The following is a 22,357-nucleotide window of genomic DNA, read 5'->3' as shown; positions in this document are numbered from 1 at the left end:
AGTCCACTTGCAAGGTGAGAGAGATTGGACTCCACCATTTTAATGGAGGAATGCCAAAGACTTCATGGGTATATTTTGAAACTTTAACAGAAGTGATAATAGTATATCATTTTAAAAAGTTTTTGTATAGTAGAATTCAGTGCTTGCATGGACTGACATTTTTGCTTGTAACTTTTAAATCAAAATTTTTCTGTTTCCTGATTTAAAAACTGACATGTTCATTTAGAATATTTAATAATCATAGGATAAAACATGACTAACCCATAATTCTACTATCACATTTAACATGTTTATTTGTGAGTGTGTATGTACATTTATTAGCATACACACATTGGAAAACATTTCATGGTTAATAAATACTTTGAGATACTTTGTATTATTTCAATGTGCATTGTGTAATTTACTCCTTTAATTAAATTTCGTTGGAAAATTCTAAAACCCCATAACATTCTAATGTAAAAGGTTTCTTTCCATGTTTAATTTTTTAAGTTTTTGAACATTTAAGGTAGAAGAGGAAAAAAGGAAGTAATTTTAATCAATAATTACCTTTACATGTCTTTTTCTCTTAGATTATTTCAGTATAAGATCCTACAAGTAAAACTATAGGGTGAATTTACTACTAACTTGCATTCAAGAAAAGATACATTCATTTGTATTAACAGTAGTTTGACCCCACCCCATTGTAATTTGTTGTATACTCAGTATCTTTCTTAATATTTGTTAATGTATTAGACCAAAATGTGTATTTCTATTATCTTTATGTTTTGTTGATATGACAGTTATTTTATTGCCACTCAGCTTTAAATTCATGCAGCTGTTGGTTCCTCGAGCAATTATATAAACTTTTTAAATGTATTTTCTTCACGTCTTGCATGATGCTATATTTTGTCAGTAGAGGGCGCCAGAGAAACGTTATGGAAGGAAGTTGGTCTTCATAGAATTCTTTGAAAGGCGCTCCTGGGAAGTCCTTGCCTTTTTTCCTTCACTGCTTTGGTCTGAGCGGCCTATCAGTCTTAGAGTTGGTAGGATGCTGTTTTCTCTAGCAGTTGTTCTCTGCCCTCTTCTTTTGATTTAGCGAGGGACGGCACTGCAGAGAGCCCCAGTGCAGACCTCTGCCCTAGCTCAAGTCACTGCTCTCTCTACCTTCTCACCTTGAGAGAAGGTGAGAGACCCCAAACTTCGTTCACTGCAGACCTCCAGAAACAGACACTGTGGTATCTGGGGCTTCTACCTCCAGGAGACCCCTAAATCTCTTTGCCCATCTGCTTCCTACTTCAGCTGGACTAACCAGAGGGTTGTTACACTTGCCACACAACTGTCTCTGCCATAGTCTGAGCCATCCAGCAAACATCTGTACCTACCAGATCACAATCACATGATCTTCACTGGATTCTGAACTCCTCATTTTAAGATTTTCCTTTCTAGGTTCTGTCCCTCACCTTGAAGTTACCCTTTAGATGTCTCTTGGTCCAGCTTTTATTGCTTTCCCACTACAGCTTAATAATTCTTTATATTAAACTTCCCATGTAAGTTATTATACTATTTCTGTCTCCTGATTGGGCATAGACTTATGCAGTTGATCACTGTTATAAATTTATTTTTCACATAAAGAATTTATATTTCTTTTGTGATTTCACTTTTTGTGTCATCTGACTCAATACTCCCCACCCCACCAATGTTTGGTAATTTTCTTACTTATTTTGTAGTTTTTCATACATTCAAGATTAGTTTTTTTTGTCATATATATGTCAGGCACTTGTCATTTCTTTAAATTGAGATACATTTGCTTATTTTAGTAAGAGGAAATTATTTTCTAAAATTGATAAAGGATAAAGATGGGAACCTCTGTTTTACTCAAAAGACTTCCTAGAACTGAAATGATCACAGCATAATTTAATTTTTGTTCAGTTTAGGTTTTGGTGACATGAAAATTAATATACTTGCCTTAAATATGTGTCCTACTTCAATTCTGATATTGTTCCAACTGAGTTTATTACATACAAACTTATCACTTAGTATATGTAATATATCAAACAATTTAATACAATATTTATGAGAAATACATAAGATAATGGGGAGAATGTTGCATAAAACTACATTTTAATAAAGAGTTCACAAATAAAATCATAAATAATATATATGGCATTTTCAGTATTTTTTCAAATTGGCATAGCTTACTATAAGTACTTTGAGAGTTGTCCTGTAGAATGAGTTGTACTAGAGAAAAAGTACAGAGCTTCTAATTCCTTGATAACTCAGCTATAATAGCTTTGTGTTATCTTATCCACACAGCAATAAATGATTATTGAAGCCTAAGCCTTATCGTAATTGGTGAAGTATATTAAATGGCATAAATATTGGGGAAAATAAAATTAGTTGCTACAATCACACTTTCTTCATTGAATCATATGGTATATATGTTTGGAAAGTACAATTAGTTCAAGTGACTTTAAAAAAGAGTTTAATAATACTTTTGAAATAAGAAGTTCCCATGTTGAAAAAACTACAGTTTGAATTGTTTAACAGAATCCATAATCTTTTCCATCCCAAAAGGCAGAGAACTCTGATGTTACAGATGACCAACAGTCCCTATTCATATAAAGATCTAGATTTTATGAAAATGTTAGAATTTTCAGGGAGCTATAAAACATCTGTCACCACCAGAGAGGAAAGTATGTACTTTTTATTTTAAGAGTTGGTAGATTTTACTTTTGAATCATTTTTGAGAGTTGGTTGATGGTATTTTAGTTCTTTTGACAGATCAAGCTAAAAGAAGTTTAAACTGTTTGATATATGAAGATGCTATTCAAGTTCATTGAGCATTTTGCTGTGAAAACTATTTGGAATACATGGTATCCAAGATTATTTCAGTTACTGAAATAAATGCCAGCTCATTTCAGTCCAACTTTGAACCCTTGTTAATGCTATCACTTCAAAGAGAGACAAGCTTTTCAACATTCATTTTTCTACAGATTCTAGTTCACATATGTATTTCAACTTTCTGTAGGTTCAAGTATAGGATGCATGCACTAATCAAATAGAAACATCTCTCTAATTTTGAAGTGTTTCAGAAACAATGAGTTGTGCACTAAACAGTTGTCTCTGTTCTTACTACATATTTACTTTGAAGACAATGCAGTATAAACGCCTTTTCATTTTTGAACCTGAAAATGAGAAAAAGAAGGGGAGAAAGAGTATTAAAAATTGGACATATTTTTTACATGAAAGGACCAAGAACCCAGGTTACATGCTTTTGACTTACTTGGATTTTGTTCTTTGAATCTCTCTTCTTTCTTCTTCATTTAGTCTTTGAAGGATTGATTCCAGGAGAGAAAAATGAAAATTAATGTACTGAGCCACCTGAGAAGAAAAAACAAAACAAACTAAACATGAAAGTAGAGCAGTTATGTGACAGGTGCTGAGTGAGGAGAAGCAAAGGCTGGAATCCATACATCACTGCTAATTTCTTCTGTATCTTTATCCATGAGGAAAATTTGGGCATTCACTTTGGAAGGTCCCTGGATCAGCCTGTGCAGGAGGGGAATGTCTGTCTTCTTCAGTCGTTTCTGTTCTGAAAATAAAAACAAGATCAACTTCAACCATGAGTCCATTCTAGAGAAAAAAAAGAATCATAACTTGTGCATTTAATTTCTTTCTTTAGTTTCTTTTTACTTTACTTTCTTTTAACAGAAAGATCTAATTAAAAAAAAAAACTCAAAACCTAACAAGAGGTACTCACTTTAAAAGTTGGAGTTAGGGGCCCTTCCTGGTGGCGCAGCAGGTTAAAACACATCTAAAAGCCACTTCAGCATGAGTTCGATCCCTGCCCCGGAAGTGACCCACATGGCATGGCAGACCATACTTGATCTACGTGTTCTGCTCTCCACTGTCTTTGGTGAATCCTCTCACTGCCCCTGCACCTCTGGCCTGTAACCCAGTTCTGTATGCATAAATAAATAAATCTTAAAAAAAAAGTTGGAGTTAAAAACCTTTAAACTAAAAATAGATTTCATTTTCTTTTGCTAGCCTCAAAGGTTCACTCTAGCTGTATCTCAGAGAATTCGATCTTCTTTTTGGTGAGTGAACTCTAACAAATTTCCAGACCCATTTACGCCCATGATCATAATTTTTCATTCTTTTATTAAAAAAAATTGGTTCTTTCCTAGCTTGGTTAATAGGATTCAGTCTTTCCAGTTGTTCAGGTCCAAAACTTTGTCATTATTTAAAATTCTTTCTTTTTCTTTCCTCTGATATTCAATCCTTGGTTCTTTCTTATTAGAATGTTTTTGACATTGGCAGGTTGGTATTTTTATTATTTCATCTATTTGTGGGATGCATTCATTCAGCCATGATAATGGGAGCTTATTATATACATCTGTAGGCATCTTGCACTTTTCATTGAATATGTACATTGCTATGGAATGCCCTCCTTTCAAAGGCATAAATCTAACTCATTCAATTTAATGACTGCATTCAATTCACTCCTTCCCCTATAATAGGTGACTTTGTCTTTATTTTTTTTGTCATTGCACAAAAACCTATAGGCACTAGTCTTTTGTTGTTTTATTTGTAAATTTGATTCTCATTAGGGGATGATTTGGCTGAAGGATATAGGTATATTGCAAATTATAGTAAATATTGCTAGAAGGAGTTGCAAAAAAGCAGACAATTATGTTTTCACTAGAATTGAATAAAAATATCTTTTTATTCTTATCTGTAACTGTCCACACAATCATTCAAAATGTTTTGCCAGTCTGACTAAATGCAAGATAATACTGCATTGTCCCTTGAATTTGCATCTCCCAGGATACTTTATTTCCTTGAGTTTAATGCTTCTCCTAAAAAGATTTACTGATTATTTTAATTTGTGAGTCTTTGAATTGCTTTATCATACTTTTTCCTATTTTTGTTGCATTGGTCATCATTTTGTTACCTTTATGCAAGAAATCTGACAATGTAGATAATTTTTATCTGTATTCTTCGCAATCTACTTATAGTAGAGATATGTACATATCCAGATGTGGGTATGTGTACTTATCTGTGTGTGTGTGTATATATCTATATATATAGTATTATATATATATAATTTTTTTTTAAATTCTAAAGGATATCCTTTAGAATTCTCAAAAATGTATATATTTCTTACAGAAGGTTTTCAATTTATAAGTACTTTAATATTGTCTATTTGGATTTCCAGCTTTCATTTTCTGGCATCAAAATGTATTATTATTCAATTCAATTTCTGTGCTCAAACATTCTGACACAAATTACAACCTAATTACTACTACAATTAAACATTCAAGTTTTTTCTTTAAAGATTTATTTATTTGTGCATACAGAACTGGGGTGCAGGCCAGAGGCTCTGGGGCAGTGAGAGGCTTCACCAGAGACAGAGTGGGGAACAGAACAGGCAGATCGACGAAGTACACTGCTGAGGGGAGCAGTAGGTGGGTCAGGAGAGGTCTGCCACACCATGTGGTCACCTTCGGGGCAGGCGGGAATCGAACTCATGAGGGAACTCATAGATTCTCAGTGCTGTGCTTTAACCTGCTGCGCCACCATGGAGAGCCCAAGTTTTTTCAATTTTAATTCAATTTTAATTCAATTTTAATTTTGGCATTGCCTTAGGTTTTCTCTATACTCTCTTTCATTCTCTGTCTCCTCCAACCTGCATGTATTGCTTTCCCAGTATCCAACTTCTAATCTTTCAGTTCCACCACCAAGTTATGAATGTTTTGTTTACTGAGGAGGTCACATGCCTAACAGTTTGCTGAACCCTGCTAAGAAAGACGCAGCAACAAGCTCAGAGAAAGGTAAACAATTATCACTCCAGTAAGAGTTGAGGTGTGAAAGGAAAGCCAAAATGGAAGAAGTACAGAAGTCAGTAAATCACAGCAATTCCTGAAACCCTCACTGGGTTCTCAAGTGCTCTGATAGCAATTCAGATAATTTAATGTCTGGTCAGCAGAGTCTTTTATGTTATAAACTCTCCTGGGATCCTTTATTCTCAAGGTTGTTCTAAACATTCCCTCTTATCCTTCTTCCCCTTCTTCTACAGAATGAGGTAAACTATTTTTGGTTTTTCTGTGGTAAGAAAACAGTAACACAATGGGTCATGGGAAGAGGGTGATCAAACCTTCTTACCTCCTGTTGCAAAAATAATGTAAAGTGCAAAATCCTGGGCGCTATTTTCGATCTGTCAATAGAATAAATGAATAGACGTGAATTCCTTGTTGTCATAAGATGCTTTCTAAGCTTGCCAAATTATGTGTGTGTTTCCTCACTTCCATTTTTCACTTTCAGACATAAAACCCAGGAATAATACAATGTCTCAGGGCATAATTACTGAAAGTTGTACTACTTTACATATTTGTAGGTCTATTTCAGAGGACATATAGGTCCACAGACATATATGTGTCTACAGTTAAATTATATGCCAGATATATATTTATATAGATCAGGTTAAAGATTACCTTAAATTTTTTTAGAAGTTGTTTTATTACTTCTTCAGTATTCATATTACTGTTTACTCTGACCTTAGTTTCTGATCCAAAGACTGGAGTGAAAATTGATGTCTAGGAAAAAAAAAAAAAGATTGTTATTTAAGTCTTTAAAATTATATCAAAGTAACAAGGCCAGGTCTTGAACCTGACCTTCTTATGGGCAACTAAATCAGAATTACAACTTAAAAGTGATCCTATTTTTGCTTTGTTGTTATGATTTTAGACTAAGTTAGATAAAAATATCAGTAAATATATATTTCACAACGAAGATATACAGATGGCCAGATGTATTGAAAGGTGTTTATCATCACATCATGAGAGAAAATACAAATCAAACCCACAATGAAATATTACCCCACCCCACTTAGAGTATTATCAAAAAGAAAAGAAGTGTTGAAAAATATGTACCCAAAAAAATGTATAAACTGGTGATGGAAATATAAATTTGTGTAATCTAAGGAAAACAACATGAAGATTTCTCAAAAATTTAAGAATAGACATACATGACCCAGATATTCCACTTCTGGATATTTATTGGAACAATACAAAACTAATTCAAAAAGATATATATATATACACCTTTATATTCATTGCTATTTTATTCACAATAGGTAAAATATGGAAACAGTCTAAGTATCCACCTAAGAATGAGTAGATAAAAAATATGATATAGAGAGCTTAGGAAGATGATAAACACACACACACAGGAATGAGCTTTAACTATTGAAAAAAGATGAAATCCTGCCATTTGATACTGCATGAATGGACCTTGAAGGGATTATGCTAAATGAAATCAGCCAGCTAGAGAAGACAGATGGCATGTCATCTCACTCACATGGAATATAAAGAAACAAAGGAACAAATGAAACAAAGCAAACTTACTTTGTGCTAGGTGCTGTGCTAAATGCTTACTCACCTAATTTCATTTAATTCCAATAATAATCTTGTAAAGTAGGAAGGATGAATGAATCCAGGCTAAGAGACTGAATAATTTTATAACGCTTTCAACAAGAATTTAAATCAGGGGCCCTCTCCAAGACCTATGCACTAATCAGTTAGCCACCATATTGTCAACAAATTGACAATTTACTTCTTAGCATAAGGATCCACCTGCAAGCTGCTCACTGGGAAGAACATGGCTTCCACAGCTTCTTTACACATCACCCCATGATGTAATGACATATAGCATAATTCTGAGAAGAAATTAGGACAATTGACATTTGCACATCTGTAGAAGACTGCCCATGTTACTTTATTGTCAGGAGGAAATTTTTGAGTCAGATAAACATCTAATTTGAATCAAGAATTCAGAAAGGAGATTTCTCCCCAGCACTACAGATATACTCCCCCAAACAGGAAAAAAAAAAAAAGAGCAATGAATTCATATTTTCTATTAAAGGACTTAGCATAGATCTTGGCATGGAGTAAGTGCTTTTAAAATATTTATTAAGTGAATGGTTGAATGACTGTTAAGTTATATGACATGAAAAATTTTAGACTCTAGAAAAAAGGTTTTCCTATCTTCAGCAAAGTGGACTATCTCACAAATACTATACAGATGCACATGTAAATATAAAATATACTAAATATAAAACATCAGAAATCAAATTATGCCAACTATACAAAAAACAGACATTGGGCCCTCCCTGATGGCACAACAGGTTAAAGTACAGCAGTGAAGCTCACTGCAGCCCTCACAGCCGCCTCAGCATGAGTTCTATCCCTGGCCAGGGCAGTGACCCACATGGCGTGGCAGACCTCTCCTGACCCGCCCGCTGCTCCCCTCAGCAGTGTACCTCATCGATCTGCCTGTTCTGCTCCCCTCTCTGTCTCTGGTGAATCCTCTCACCATCCCTGCACCTCTGGCCTATACCCAGTTCTGTATGCATAAATAAAATCTTTAAAAAAAAAAAATTGGGCCTCCCTGGTGGTTCAAGGGAGCACTATGAAGCTATCCACAGCTACTGCAGCATAAGTTCAATCCCCAGCCACTGAGCTGACCCACATGGCACAGCAGACCTCTTCTGTCTCCCTAGTTGCTCCTCTCAGCAGTGTGTTTCACTCCATCCACTTGTTCTGTCCCCTATTCTGTCTCTGGTGAGCCCTCTCACCCTCCACACCTCTGACCTATGCCCCAGTTGTTGTATACATAAATAAATAAATCTTTAAAAAATTTATGTACAAAAACTGAAAGGGGCTGTGACAAAATGAGAAATTTCACTTGCTGGACTAAATATGGCTATGACTTCTTTTTTCTTTCATTTAAGTGTTAATGTTCAATGGTGTTATGGACCAGCATCTCTTGTAGCACTTATTTGATGCCATTTGCCATTATATTGCATTTTTTATCCAAGCCCTGAGCTCGATGGTAGCACACACATCTAATGAGTTATCTTTATGTTTCCAATGCTTGGTACAGGGTCTGTCATTTAAAATTCGCCCATCATGTTAGTTGTTGGTTAAAAACTCAGATTTTTGTTATTAGACATGCCAGAGTTCAAGTTCAGAGTTGTTGTTTAAAAGCAGTGTGACCTAAGACAAAATGTCGGTGAACCTCAACTCGTATTTAAAGTTGTACAACTAGTGGTATCTACTTCATAGGACCGTTTTAGTGAATAAGATAATTCATCAAAAATTAATAGCTTAGTATCCAACATATAGAGGAGTCAATGAGCATTAGACATACTATTACTATTTTCATTTATTTATTTATTTATTTTATTTTATTTTTTAAAATTTATTTATTTGTGCATACAGAACTGGGGTACAGGCCAGAGGCTCAGGGGCGGCGAGAGGCTTCACCAGAGACAGAGTGGGGAGCAGAACAGGCAGATCGAGGAAGTACACTGCTGAGGGGAGCAGCGGGTGGGTCAGGAGAGGTCTGCCACGCCATGTGGTCACCTCGGGGGTAGGCGGGAATCGAACTCATGCGGAAGCGGCTTTATATTCTCAGTGCTGTGCTTCAACCCGCTGCGCCACCAGGGAGGGCCTATTTTCATTTATTTTTAAAGATTTATTTGTGCATACAGAACTGGGGTACAGGCTTGAGGTGCAGAGGTGAAGGGATTCACCAGAATGGGGAGCAGAACAGGCAGATGTATTGAAATACACTGCTGAAGGGAGCAGCAGGTGGGTCAGGAGAGGTCTGCCACGCCATGTGGATCACCTCCCTGCCTGGGGATCGAACTCATCCTGCAGTGGCTGTGGAGAGCTTCATAGTGCTGTGCTTTAAATCCCTTGTGCCACCAGGGAGGGCCCTCATTTATTTATTTTTAAAAGATTTATTTATTTTTACATACGAACTAGTGTGTAGGGCAGAGGTATGGGGGATGAGAGGATTCACCAGAGACAGAGTGGGGAGCAGAACAGGCAGTGATGAAGTCCACTGCTGAGGGGAGCAGCGGGCGGGCCAGGAGAAGCCTGCTGCGTCATGTGGGTCACCTCCCTGGCTGGGGATCGAACTCATCCTGCAGTGGCTGTGGAGAGCTTCATAGTGTTGTGCTTTAAGCCCTTGTGCTACTAGTGAGGCCCTATTTTTACTATTTTTAAATGTAAGCTGAATTGAGTCATATCATTAGCAAAAGGGATGCTATTTGAAATGGCAATGGAATTATACTCACTTCATGGTTATAAAAGTGTCCATTAATAGAGGCCCTATGGTTTTGTCTGTCTTTTCTGTCCATCATTATAGGCTTCATGCTTTTTCCCACGAGGGTTGCTTCACTCATGGTTCTATAGAGCAGTGGGGATTCTGGCTCTTCTTCTGCATGAGGCTTCAGAGTGTTGCTGTGATAAAATAAATAATCTGGGAAGAATAAAGATTATAAACGAGCATGATTCAGCTGCCCACCTCTGTGCCTCATGGGTGGATTTGTAAGGTGTTTAACAAGTAAATATGTAACTAAGCAATGGCTAATAATGATTTTAAACACTGAGAAAACAACAATGTTCCCGTGTGAGAACAGAGCCCTCTGGTGGGATTTGTGCTCCACTTTACCCTGGACTTGAAATAATTTTCTATTGTAATTCGAGTATCGTCAAACAGGCACAAGATATTTCATCTTTCTCCAGCACAAGACCTTAAGTACAAATGGGTTTTTATGATATGTTTAGTGTCAAAATATTGGCATTTCCCTCCACTTAAAGCAGTATTTTTGAAGAATTAATAGGAAGGATTATTATATAAAATATATTAAAAGCTGTAAGACAAAGATAAGGTTGTCTTGGAAGGGACATCATGTTAGTTATAGAATGGACATTATAAATTACCAGAGGTCGAACTAAGAATGGTTTGAAAAAAAGATAACAGGCCATTGGGAGTTGTAGATTCATGCAACTCAAGTCAGCAGGATCCCCTTGCTCAGTCTGAACCCCGCTTGGTAATATCACACCCCAGAAACTGAACCCCCCATCCCAATCTCAGTATTCAGCTACTTCTGGGCTGCTATACATTATATGAAAATCAACTTGTAAATACATGTAAAATTCAAGATTCCATGCCTCCTAGTTAGTGTTTTGGCAAATAAAACTTGTAACTTCATTATTATGCAGTGCACCATCATTGTTATAACTACAAATATCACATATCATAGGAAGTAGCTTTGTTCATTGGTTAGCTATGTTTGATGCTCACATGCTGTTCTGGCAGATTTCTTTTAAGTAAATGCCTGAAGCAACTCCATCAAATATAGTGACTCCAATATCTCTGCCTCTCTCTGAGAAGCAATGTCATAAATATTTATTGACTGAAATGCATTTATTGTTGAATTAGAAAATCAGAGTGGGAACATGGAGGTTATTTAAATTTATGTATGATTGCTCACAATTATGCAATATTGTTAGTAAGTTAAATTGAAGAAGAATGAGGTATATTTTATCTATTATATTCATACTGGTAAATGTATTGCTTTTTTTAAAAAAAAGATTTATTTATGCATACAGAACTGGGGTACAGGCCAGAGGTGCAGGAGTGGTGAAAGGATTCACCAGAGACAGAGCGGGGAGCAGAACAGGCTGACTGACAAAGTACACTGCTGAGGGGAGCAGCGGGCGGGTCAGGAGAGGTCTGCCTCGCCATGTGGGTCACTTGTGGGGCAGGTGGGGGTTGAACTCCTGCAGAAGTGGCTTTAGCTTCTTAGTGCAGTGCTTTAACCCACTGCGCCACCAGGGAGGGCCCTGTATTGCTTTTTAACAGAAACAATTATTTCCATGTGCTTACCAGTGCTGAATCTGCTCCTAATCTTTCAATTGTAGTGAATGTTTCTCTTGAGGCTTGAAATGACTCCTAATTTTCTGATTTCTACTCAGTTCCCTGGAGCTTCAAGATCAGCCTTAATACTTAGATTCTGAGGATGAACCTCTCATTCAGTGGATCTTGATTTATTTCATAAACAGACTCGAGTGGGGCTCTGTTGAAATATGTGGCTCTTATCTTTCCTTCTCTTCTCCCCTCCCTACCATCATCCCCCACAAACCTTTGCCAGCTCCCACCCAGCTCTCCTTCTTTGTGGTAGGCCTGAGACATAGACTCAGCCTTAACTAGTCCCCCAGATCAAAGGGGTTTTCATATATGTTTTTAATTAAAAACTTTCTGCGTGGTCTCAGGATTTTACTGGCACATTTGCTTTTCATGGAGAAGACTTAGTTGTTTCCCTTAATTTCTGAAAACAAATCACTAAAAATATGGTTTCTACTGGATACAGTGGTTTTATAGCAGTAAAAGACTCCAGAGTGTCTTTTTTTTTTTTTTTTTTTAACATATTACCATAAGCAGAACCACAATGAAGTCTGGGTTATTATGTCGATACTTTTTGAACCAACCATGTATTGTTAGAGCACTTATATGTTGGAAGGTTAAGAATGTTGAGATATTTAATTCCATAAAAAGTGATGATATGTACTAATGACCAATCAATATTGCTAGAATTAGTTATTTCACATGGCTTAGAGTAAGCTCTAAGTAGTTACTTATTCATCTGTTTTCCCCACCTGAATAAATCTGCTTGGTAAGAGAGAATGTTTTACTGATCTTTGTATTTGCAGTGTCCAACACAGAACACAGTACAGTACTAAGTATCCAGAAAAATGTCTATGAGATGAATGTATACATTTATCCCTGGCATTGCAGTTGCATAATTATATGAGATTTTGAGAATTGAATTTATTTTGTTTTACTAATGTAAACATTGTTCTACTGAGTGTCTTGGTGACCTGTGTCTGAGAAGCTTTGACAATAAATAGCTCCCTACAGTAGCCTAAAGTTTTAGTTAAATAAAAAAACCCAGCTTTTCTGATAAAAAGAACAGAAGAAAAATAAAGCCTGCGAGTCCTGGCTAACAAAATAAGCTATTGGGTATAATAAATGATCCCAAACCTTGGGGAAAATATTGAACTATTTTATATCTAAAAATGTTATTTAAATGCTGTAAAATATTAAATTTCAGAGACATTAAATTTCTCCCCATTAATAAGACTTTGGTACTAACCTTCCTGGGAATTTGTTGCTTCAGACACTGGAATATGGATCCTATCCAATTCACTGATATGATAAAGATCATCAAATTCCCCCCAGCGTGTCATTCTCCTGAAAAGTAAAACATCTTGTAAGTGACATGCATGATTAAGCCTATGATGGCTTTCAGATTCACAATATTAATATTAGCACTGTGGACCTATGTAGGTAGACATAGCACCCTAAATTATAACAATCTTATGATAGTATCAAAAATAATATATCAGAATTGTCAGCATGTGTTTATTTATTTATTTTTTAAAGATTTTACTTCTATTTATGCATACAAGGGCTGCGGTTTAGGCCAGAGGTGTCTAGGGATGGTGAAGAGATTCACCAGAGACAGACTTAGGAGCTGAACAAGCAGATGGAGTGAAATACACTGCTGAGGGAAGCAGTGGGTGAAGCAGGTGAGGTCTGCTGGCCGTGTGGATCAGCACCCTGGCTCTTGCTGCAGTGGCTGGAAGTAGCTTCCTATTGCTAAGACTTAACCCCTTGAGCCACCAGGGAGGCCCCAGCATGTGTTTTAAATACTTTACTTGAATATATCTTGATAATGATGATTCAGTTACAAGCTAAAAAACAAGGTTAGATGATATGTAAATAGAATTAGTAGAAACCAACATAAAGCCATTGTTGTTCAGATATCTTAGGAAGCTCTGGGAGTATGGATACAAAAACTTTCATTTTACTAATATACATTGGGTTCCTTTTTGTACTCAAAGTAAAGTAGAGTGGCTCTAATAACTACGATACGTTGTGTATCTACTATGCAGAAAGCAATTGACACAGGAAGATAGAGTATAAGAGTTATCTTTGATAGGCTACTAGCCATTTCCAACACATTTTAATGCACACAATAAATAAAACTGAGCCACAGCTTATTTTTATCAGTTAGGCCAACAGTCATCTCTATTTGTATGGACTTGGACAAATTACTTGTCTTCTCTGTGCCTTAGTGTCCTTATACATAAAGTGAGGCCAACAATTATGAGGCTGGATAAGGTTGTTGAGAGGATTACAGGAGTTAATCTATATAAAATTCTTGAGACAGTACCCAATGAATACTAAGTAATTAAGATGTGTTAAAAATCATCATAGTCGGGCCCTCCCTGGTGGCGCAGTGGGTTAAAGCACAGCACTGGGAAGCTAAAGCCACTTCCGCATGAGTTCAATTCCTGCCTGCCCCGGAGGTGACCACGTGGTGTGGCAGACCTCTCCTGGCCCACCGGCTGCTTCCCTCAGCAGTGTACATCATCGATCTGCCTGTTCTGCTCCCCGCTCTGTCTCTGGTGAATCCTCTCACCCTCTGCATCTCTGGCCTGTACCCCAGTTCTGTATGAGTAAATAAATAAATCTTAAAAAAAAAATCATCATAGTCATCCTCATCTTCATTGTTATCCTCATCATAAACACCACCAGTATATCCATTTCAGGATGAGTCAGAAACCATTAGAGAGCCAAGGTATCTCTCTAGGCTAATGGATACTGTTGCTAGACAGTGTTAGCTCTCCCAAGAGTCTCCTTCATATCCTCTATCTTCCTTATAACTAAAAATATTCATCCATAGGAAATCTGTAGTATTATTGTACCCAGTGTCATGGGTAGTACAATTATGCTTGTCAATACTCGTGGTAATAGATATGAATAAACATGATCCTTTTCTTTCTTGCTCTTTGAATGCCTTTGAAGTCTTTTGACAACTTTAATACTATTTGAGCCTCACAATAACTTTATGAAGTAAATTAGACATACTTATCACAGGATCAATGGTATAGACACAATATCAACAAAAAGCAGAGCAAAGAGCAAAAAGCAACATGATATTCTTCTGATGGAGAAAGATGGTGACACTCAAGAAGGCCAGACCAGTGCTGCTGTGACCTAAGAGAACTGACACTGGCCTTCACTTTCTTACATTTCAGGGATGCCACATAATTTAGGGAGACAAACATGGTCAAAAGATAGTGTGTGAAGTCTTGCCTCTCTGCCATGATAGCAGAAAACAGCTCTGGATTATGTAATCTGAAGTGTTACCATACAACTGTGAACATGCTTAAGCTTGTGGGTAGTTACCCTCAGTTTTCAAAAGTAACTGGTGAGAACTTTATGCAATGTCAAATAGTTTTACGTGCCTAAGCAGGGATTGTTTGTATTGCTCTAACCAAATTTCAGGATGTATGTCATTAGGAAGTTTAAGCTACAGGGTGGTTTTCTAATGAGCTGCAAAATAAAAAGGAAGTGGAAATTTGATATACAAATAGAATGTGGTCACATGGAATGGGGTCACTTCTCTACCTGTACTATAAGAAAGGCAAAAGGCTATTGATGGTATTCAAATGTACACCTGTCCAGTTTCTGTGATGTCATTCTTCCATGAATTGCACAAAATGTGCCAAAGCAGACTTTGAAAAGACCTTACAAACAGAAATGAAAACTGGCACAAGCATACAAAACCTCAATAAGGCTTTTTATTTTTTTGTTTGAAAAGTTTCCAAAGCAAAATACTTGAACCAGATATGAGAACTCAAGGTCTGCCTACAGAATTGCTGCTATAAAAGATCCCAAGTGGTCACATCTTAAACAAACTGATTCAATTATAAGCTCTACCACTCCCATTAAACTGAGTCACTGTGACTCATCTCAAGATAAATAAAGTTACCACAACAAACTGAAGGTTCAAAGGTGACCTGAAAGACAAAACAGGATAGCCCTTCTGGCAGCTAAGTACAGAACTTCCACATCCTTTACTCTGCATCCTCTCACTAAAGACCTCAAATCTGTGATCTTGTAAAAGCAGAACTAGAGGTTATTCTCACAGAAATCCAGTATGGGGAAGGCGAAGACATGAGAGAAGTTTTTAATAGAAGGAGGGAAAAGTCCATTTTTTTACACAACTGCACTTGAAGCTCAGAATCTTAAAGATGGCAGCCAAAATGGGTGTTTAGGATTGGATTAAAACAAAGAATCACACCTTAACTGCCATAACCCACCAATAATCCAGAGACAAGGGGCATGCTTCACCTTCCTGCTCAGTGTGCAGCTGTTTCCCACAAAGGATTCTTGGTTAATTGAGAGAGAGAGAGAGAAAGGGAGAGGAAGGGAACTTTTACTGACAGTTCTCATCAGAATATCTGAAACACTGCAAGTGTGCATTTCAGATCAGCAAATAATGGTTTCAAGAGAATTCTCTTAGTGTTGAAGGAAATGATTCCTGTACAGATGAGCAAAAAAAAAAAAAAAAATGCAGATGGATTCTATGGAAGGCAGATTATCTGTATCAGTAAATGGAGAGGTGTCTTCCTGGGCTCTTGAAACTCACCCTCAGTTTCAGGATTTCTAGGATCGGGTGTTTTAGCTTTGAGTTTGAGAAGCTAAACAAGTATCTTGGAGTTGCTTTTCAAAATAATGTGGCTTAATATGATAATGCAAACACTTTACTGCATTTCCTTGACATCTTCCCATATATTCTATAATTATCAAGTTTTCATGAATGAACGAATTGAAATGTATCAAAAGGAGTTGACTGCTCAGAGAACTTTGATAAATGACAGCTAATTTTGCCAAATTCACAGTTTTTTTTTTTTGAAAGATTTATTTACCTATGCTTATAGAACTGGGGTACAGGCCAGAAGTGTGGTGGGTGAAAGACCTTCATAATGCGGCATTACCAGGGAGAGCCCCTCAAACAGTTTTTTAAAAGCAGGAATAATTTCATCTCTCAGGGATGCTCTCTGCCACTTCATATCATCAGCTCCAACAGTCCCCTAGAACCTGAAGTAAAGGATGCAAGGCCTCACAGAGCTGCCCAAGTCTATGGTCTCTCTTCTCCCCTTCTTACGTACTGGGTCCTTACCTACTAGTCCTTAGCATGAGTGGGAGACTAGTGAAAAGAAGTTTATTAATAGACAGAGCTCTTACAACAGAGCAGTGGTAACTTATCCACCAAATGCCTGGGAGCTTCATTTGACAGTATACTCTGAGTCTCTTCTTTGTGCCAGATACTGGGGTAACAAGGATGTTGTTGGAGTTGCTTTTCAAAATAATGTGGCTTAGTATGATAATGCAAACACTTTACTGCATTTCCTTGACATAAGGTACATTTCCTTCCACAGAAATGAGGATGCAGTCTAGATGGGGGATAGATGCATGAAGAAATATTAGGTGAGTGCTCTGAGAGTGATAAAGAACAGTGGTCAGTTCATGTAGTGTATAGGCTAGAGGGTCAGAGAGTTTTGTTGGAGATGGTGTTTTTGACCTAAACTTCAAAAGAATTAGTAAGAGTCAGGTGCATGAGAGGGTCGAGGCAGGTAAGTTTCCAAGAAAGTCAGAAAGTAAAACACTGCATGATTTGCATAGAGAATTCTACAAGGTGCTTAGTAAGATGATTTTTGAGGAAAATTGTCAAGGAACAAATCACAGTGGGGCTTCATTTAGCGTTTTCTCTACAGAAAAGCAGGGCTTCACTCAAGGTGATTCCTGGTTTTCCTTGGGGATGGCCAAAGGTAAGATGAGAGAAAGGAGCTGGCGATTCTCCAGCCTTTCTTTTATCTCCAGTCTCTCTACTTCTGGTGAAAGAATGGATAAAAAGAAGGCTTCTAATTCCCATATAGACATAAAATGGAGATGAGCTGGAGAATCCAGGATTAAAGAGGGAAAAGGGAGGAGAGAAGAAAATACCCAAAATTACACCTATAATCCCACATGTGAATATTACTTTTCTAAAAATTGAAAATAAAAGAACAAAAATCAACATAACTCGACTACACAGAGAACTGCTTGATGCATCTCTTGAGCTTCCAGGGCATTTTTCTGTGTTTTGCTGAATATAATCAGGATGATCATGTAAAGGCTCCAGAAAGTAAGAAGAGCTGTTCGTTTTAAGGGAGGAGAAGTTTAAATTTTATTCTCCCTTATTTGTGATCAGGCCAGAGCTATTTTGTTATGTCTTTTCTAACCAAGGTAAGCTGTCTTCCAGGAGAGGTTGAGAGCCCAGGCTTTGACAGGAAACCCAGCCTAGCCCTGCCAGTTAGCCACTGGGAAAGCTGCGCGAGTTACCTCGCCAGCGAGAGCCCTGGCTTCTGAACACATGAATCACAGAATTGCTGGGAAATCAAATGAAACTATGTATGAGCATGTATTAGCGACCCCAATAAAGGTATAGGAGGCATAATACAGGCAACATAGCTTCTAGGTGATTAAGAACATGAAGGAGAGCTTACCCTTTGCAAAAGACATCTGGTGACTTCAGCATAGGGATTTGCTTCTCATCTTGTATTTTCAGTTGTATTGGCCGTTTTACTCCCCAGCAAATATCCAGCATTCCTTCAACAACTGGACTACCATCTTCAGCCTAGGGGAGAAATCAATGGTTTCAACACTATTTTTGTATTATTTATAGAAGGTGAAGGCAGTAACTGAAGAGGCAGACCTTAAGTATGTAAGATAGCTTAATGGATAAAAATCATAAACTCTCAGGTAAGACTGTTTGGTTTTTTAACCTAGCTACAGAGTAATTCTACTTTAAAATAGACTTTTATTTTTGAAAACAGAAATAACCATAGCTATGATCACCACAGGGTGTAGTATGTGAAATGCTTTCTGAATTCTATGATGTCATTAAGTGGAAGTTTAATTCTCATATTCTGTTTAATTTTAAATTAAAGCAAAGTTGAAAACTGTACTAAACTAGAAATAAGAAAAATAGCAATAGAGAGATTTACTAGCTAGGCCCTCATTTCTGAACAGGAAACATTTAACTCACAAGGCTATTATGCAAAATGAATGAAGAATGTATATTAAATTGCATATAAAAGACAGAACAGAAATATTTTTGAAAAAGTCAGTAGCAACTGAAGATTTTCTTGCAAGTCAGAAATATGAGGATAGAAGGAAAGAAAAAAACTCCCAATATAGATTGAACATTTACTGTGAATTTAAATGTTTGCATCAAAGCACAGTCCCATAGAACATGTTATCCAATCTATTTTATCTCTTTTATGTAAAAGTCCATTATTAAAGAATTATTGTTACAGAAAATTTGGAAAACTACAGACACCAGAATTGAAAGCTCGCAAGTAAACCTACATATTTGTGGGTAACTATTTATGAAAAGGCTCAGGAGCACAAAATGGAGCAAGGAAAATCTCTTTAATAACTGGTGCTAAGAAAACTGAACAGTCACATGCAAAAGAATGAAACTAACACACACTACATACAAAATTTAATTGAAAAGAAAGATCAGAATGCAAGACCTGAAATCATAAAATACAAAGAACACAGGTAACATGCTCTTCAGTATCAGCCTTAGAGATATCTTTGGACACTTGACTCCAACCAGGATGGAAAACAAAAGCAAAAGTAAACATGTGGATTCACATCAAATCGAAAAGCTTCTGCACTGTGAAAGAAACTATCATCAAAACAAGAAACTTCCTACTGAAAAGGAGAAGATACTCACAGATCATACATGTGACAGGGGTTAATATCCAAAATGCTTTAAAAACTCATAAAACTCCACAACAAAATAGCAAACAATTCTGTTAAAAAGTGGGAACAGGAGCTAAATGGACACTTCTTCAAAGAAGCCATACAGATGGTCAATAGGCACAAGAAAAGATCTTCACCATTTTTTATTATTAGGAAAATGCAAAACAAAACAACGTGACATCACCTCAGACCTGTGAACATGACAATTATCCGAAAGACATGTGCTGTAAGATGAACGTGGAGAGACGGAAACACTTGACAGAGTTAATGGGAATGTAAACTGGGGCATTGTAACCATGACGGAAATTTCTAAAATAAACTAAGAATGGAAATCCCTATGATCCATATATCCACTTGTGGGTATTTATCTAAAGAATACAAAAGTGGTGGTTTAAAGATCTCTATGCACTCTATCTAGGCGATCACAGTATTACTTACAATAGCCTAGTACCCTAAGTGCTTATCAACAGATGATTGGACAAAGAAGACGTGGGAATACGACTTTATTAGAAAAAAATTAAATTTGTCATAGCAACATCGACATGGACTTAAACAATATTACACATCATGAAACAAACTAGAAAAAGAAAGACAAACACTGTGTAAGTTTGCTCATATGTAGCACATAAGGAAACAATATAATAATGAACTAAGTAAGATAAAAGAAGCATTGAAACTGGAAGACTAAACCATTGGTTATTAGAAGAGAAGAATGGTAGCTAAATTCAGTAAAAAGGGTCAATCTTAGGGTAAAGGATAGAATTAAACTTTTAGTGGTGAACATAATGTAATATATGCAGATGTTGATGTATACTGATATATACCTAAAAGAAAAAATAATCTCATGTCAGTTGTACAGTAGTTTATCAGTTGTACCTCTAAAAATGCTTTATAGTTTTAGGACTTTTCAGAATGGTCTCTTTAACATTTTAAACTGTTATCAGACACACTGGATTCTCAGTCATTTTAACTAATCCAGATATATTAAGTAAACCCAAACACAAGTGATAATTTATTTGAACAGTCTCCCACTGGTGGACACGATTTTTCTTCATCAGAAATGATGTCACATTAACATCTTTCGAGATATACCCTGAGACAATTGTAAGAAAGCATTGGAATAGATTTCTAGTGAATTGATGTCTAAAAGATAACTGTTTTTAAATTTGAAAGCAAATAGAATATTAAAATTATTTTATTGCTTTTCTGTCTCAAAACTGGTTAGAAAGTCATGTGTTCCAGACTTGGGATTTTTGTGATATAGCCTAAAAAGAAAAATCATGATCAAGTTAAAGATTCCTGTTTCTCGCAGACTACTGATGCCACTGGTTTATGGACTCCAACTCATGTTTATGGAACATTTTCTTGTAAAGTAAACTACAGTGCATTACTTTGATGTGCTTACCTGTCCATATAAAATGTGCAGATTTTTCTGATTCCCATAAAAAATGTTATAATTCTTCATTAAAGAATTAAGTTGATCCCTAAAAAAGAAAGTATTGCATTCAGTTACATATAACATTAAGCTTTTTAACAGTAAAAGTCAATAACTTGTGCTTTTAGTTCATAAAGTATGAAAAAAAAAGAAATGGTTCAACAAATATTTACTAGCCTGTCACTTTAATTTAATGGAGATCATTGAAAACTGAAGCCTTCTTATGACATCAACAAACACGGAAGGTATTAATTCAAAAATAAAAATGTTGGGGAAATGGCTGACCGAGGTGAGCAGTGGTGAAGTCAGTGTTCTGTCACAGAAAGCAGCCATGAGGTAACTATTTGCTTTCACATTCTTTTTTGACTTTGTAACACTTAACCAAGGTTAAACAACTATTACGTGTCTGCCACTTTGTAACACTTAACCAAGGTTAAACAACTATTACGTGTCTGCCACTGTCCTCCCTGAGAGGGGAACAGCCACAGTTCAGGAATGGTCTCTGCAGTTTTCTTCTCTTCATGGCAGCTGGGATCTGATGGTGCAACCCAGGCTTGTGCTACCCCTGATCCTTCCCTCTGTACCATTCCCACTCTAGATACTCACCCACCCTACTAGCGAAGCCACTGCTTCTAAGCCACTGCTTCTACTAGCTAAGCCACTGCTTCTCATCTGGACTATTGCAAGTCTCCTAAACCTCCCTGTGCAACAACAGGAACTATTTTAATGCAAACACGGTTATCTCTATCCTTTCCTCAATAATCTCTACTATCTTCCCAATAATCAGAGTAAAAGGCAATATCCTTCCAATGACTTCAAAGATCAAATGTGATTTGCTCTGTTTTGCACCTTTGATCTCGATTCCCATTGCTCTTTCTTTCATTCTCTGCATGAGCCATTGGGCTCCTGGATGTCTCCTGAATGCAGTAGACATGTGCTCATCTCAAGGTCTTTGTACTTATTGACCCTATTCCCTCTCCCGCCATGGTCCTCTCCCAACTCACTGTCACTGGGTGCTGGTGCATTTAGCTATTTGCTCAACAGACACTTTCTCAAGGAGTTCTTGATCCATTTAAAATTTGCCTTCTCCCAATTTTTATTTTATTTTATTTTTTATAAGATTTTATTTATGCATACAGAACTGGGGTATAGGCTAGAGGTGCAGGGGGCATGAGAGAATTCACCAGAGACAGAGTGGGGAGCAGAACAGGCAGATGGAGGGAGTACACTGCTGAGGGGAGCAGTGGGCAGGTTAGAAGAGGTCTGCCATGCCATGTGGGTCAGCTCTGGGGCTGGGGATCGAACTCACACTGAAGCAGGTGTGGCCAGCTTTGTAGTGCTGTGCTCCAACATACTGCATCATCAGAGAGAGCCCTTTCCCAAATTTTATATCCCATTTTTCCCCCTCTGATTCATAGT

General features: G+C 36.9%; 1 protein-coding gene across 1 annotated transcript in view; it reads right to left on the bottom strand.

The window, feature by feature from the left end:
* Positions 1-3,088: 3,088 nt before the first annotated feature.
* The window catches only part of RASSF6 (Ras association (RalGDS/AF-6) domain family member 6), a 51,659-nt gene continuing 32,390 nt past the window's right edge, over positions 3,089-22,357 (bottom strand). Inside the window, exons 3-11 of the mRNA XM_012724087.1 lie at positions 20,909-20,987; positions 18,237-18,367; positions 12,989-13,083; positions 10,124-10,308; positions 6,474-6,575; positions 6,145-6,196; positions 3,453-3,571; positions 3,263-3,360; positions 3,089-3,164 (exon numbers count right to left, since the gene is read on the bottom strand). Of these exons, the coding sequence (XP_012579541.1) occupies positions 3,089-3,164; positions 3,263-3,360; positions 3,453-3,571; positions 6,145-6,196; positions 6,474-6,575; positions 10,124-10,308; positions 12,989-13,083; positions 18,237-18,367; positions 20,909-20,987 (937 nt within the window). The remainder of the gene's footprint in view (positions 3,165-3,262; positions 3,361-3,452; positions 3,572-6,144; positions 6,197-6,473; positions 6,576-10,123; positions 10,309-12,988; positions 13,084-18,236; positions 18,368-20,908; positions 20,988-22,357) is intronic.

This window comes from Condylura cristata, unplaced genomic scaffold (assembly GCF_000260355.1).
Source record: "Condylura cristata isolate star-nosed mole 26May11 unplaced genomic scaffold, ConCri1.0 scaffold00012, whole genome shotgun sequence".
Classification (NCBI taxonomy): Eukaryota; Metazoa; Chordata; class Mammalia; order Eulipotyphla; family Talpidae; genus Condylura; species Condylura cristata.
The sequence above is the reverse complement of the archived record's forward strand: the minus strand, read 5'-3'. Positions and strand labels throughout refer to the sequence as shown.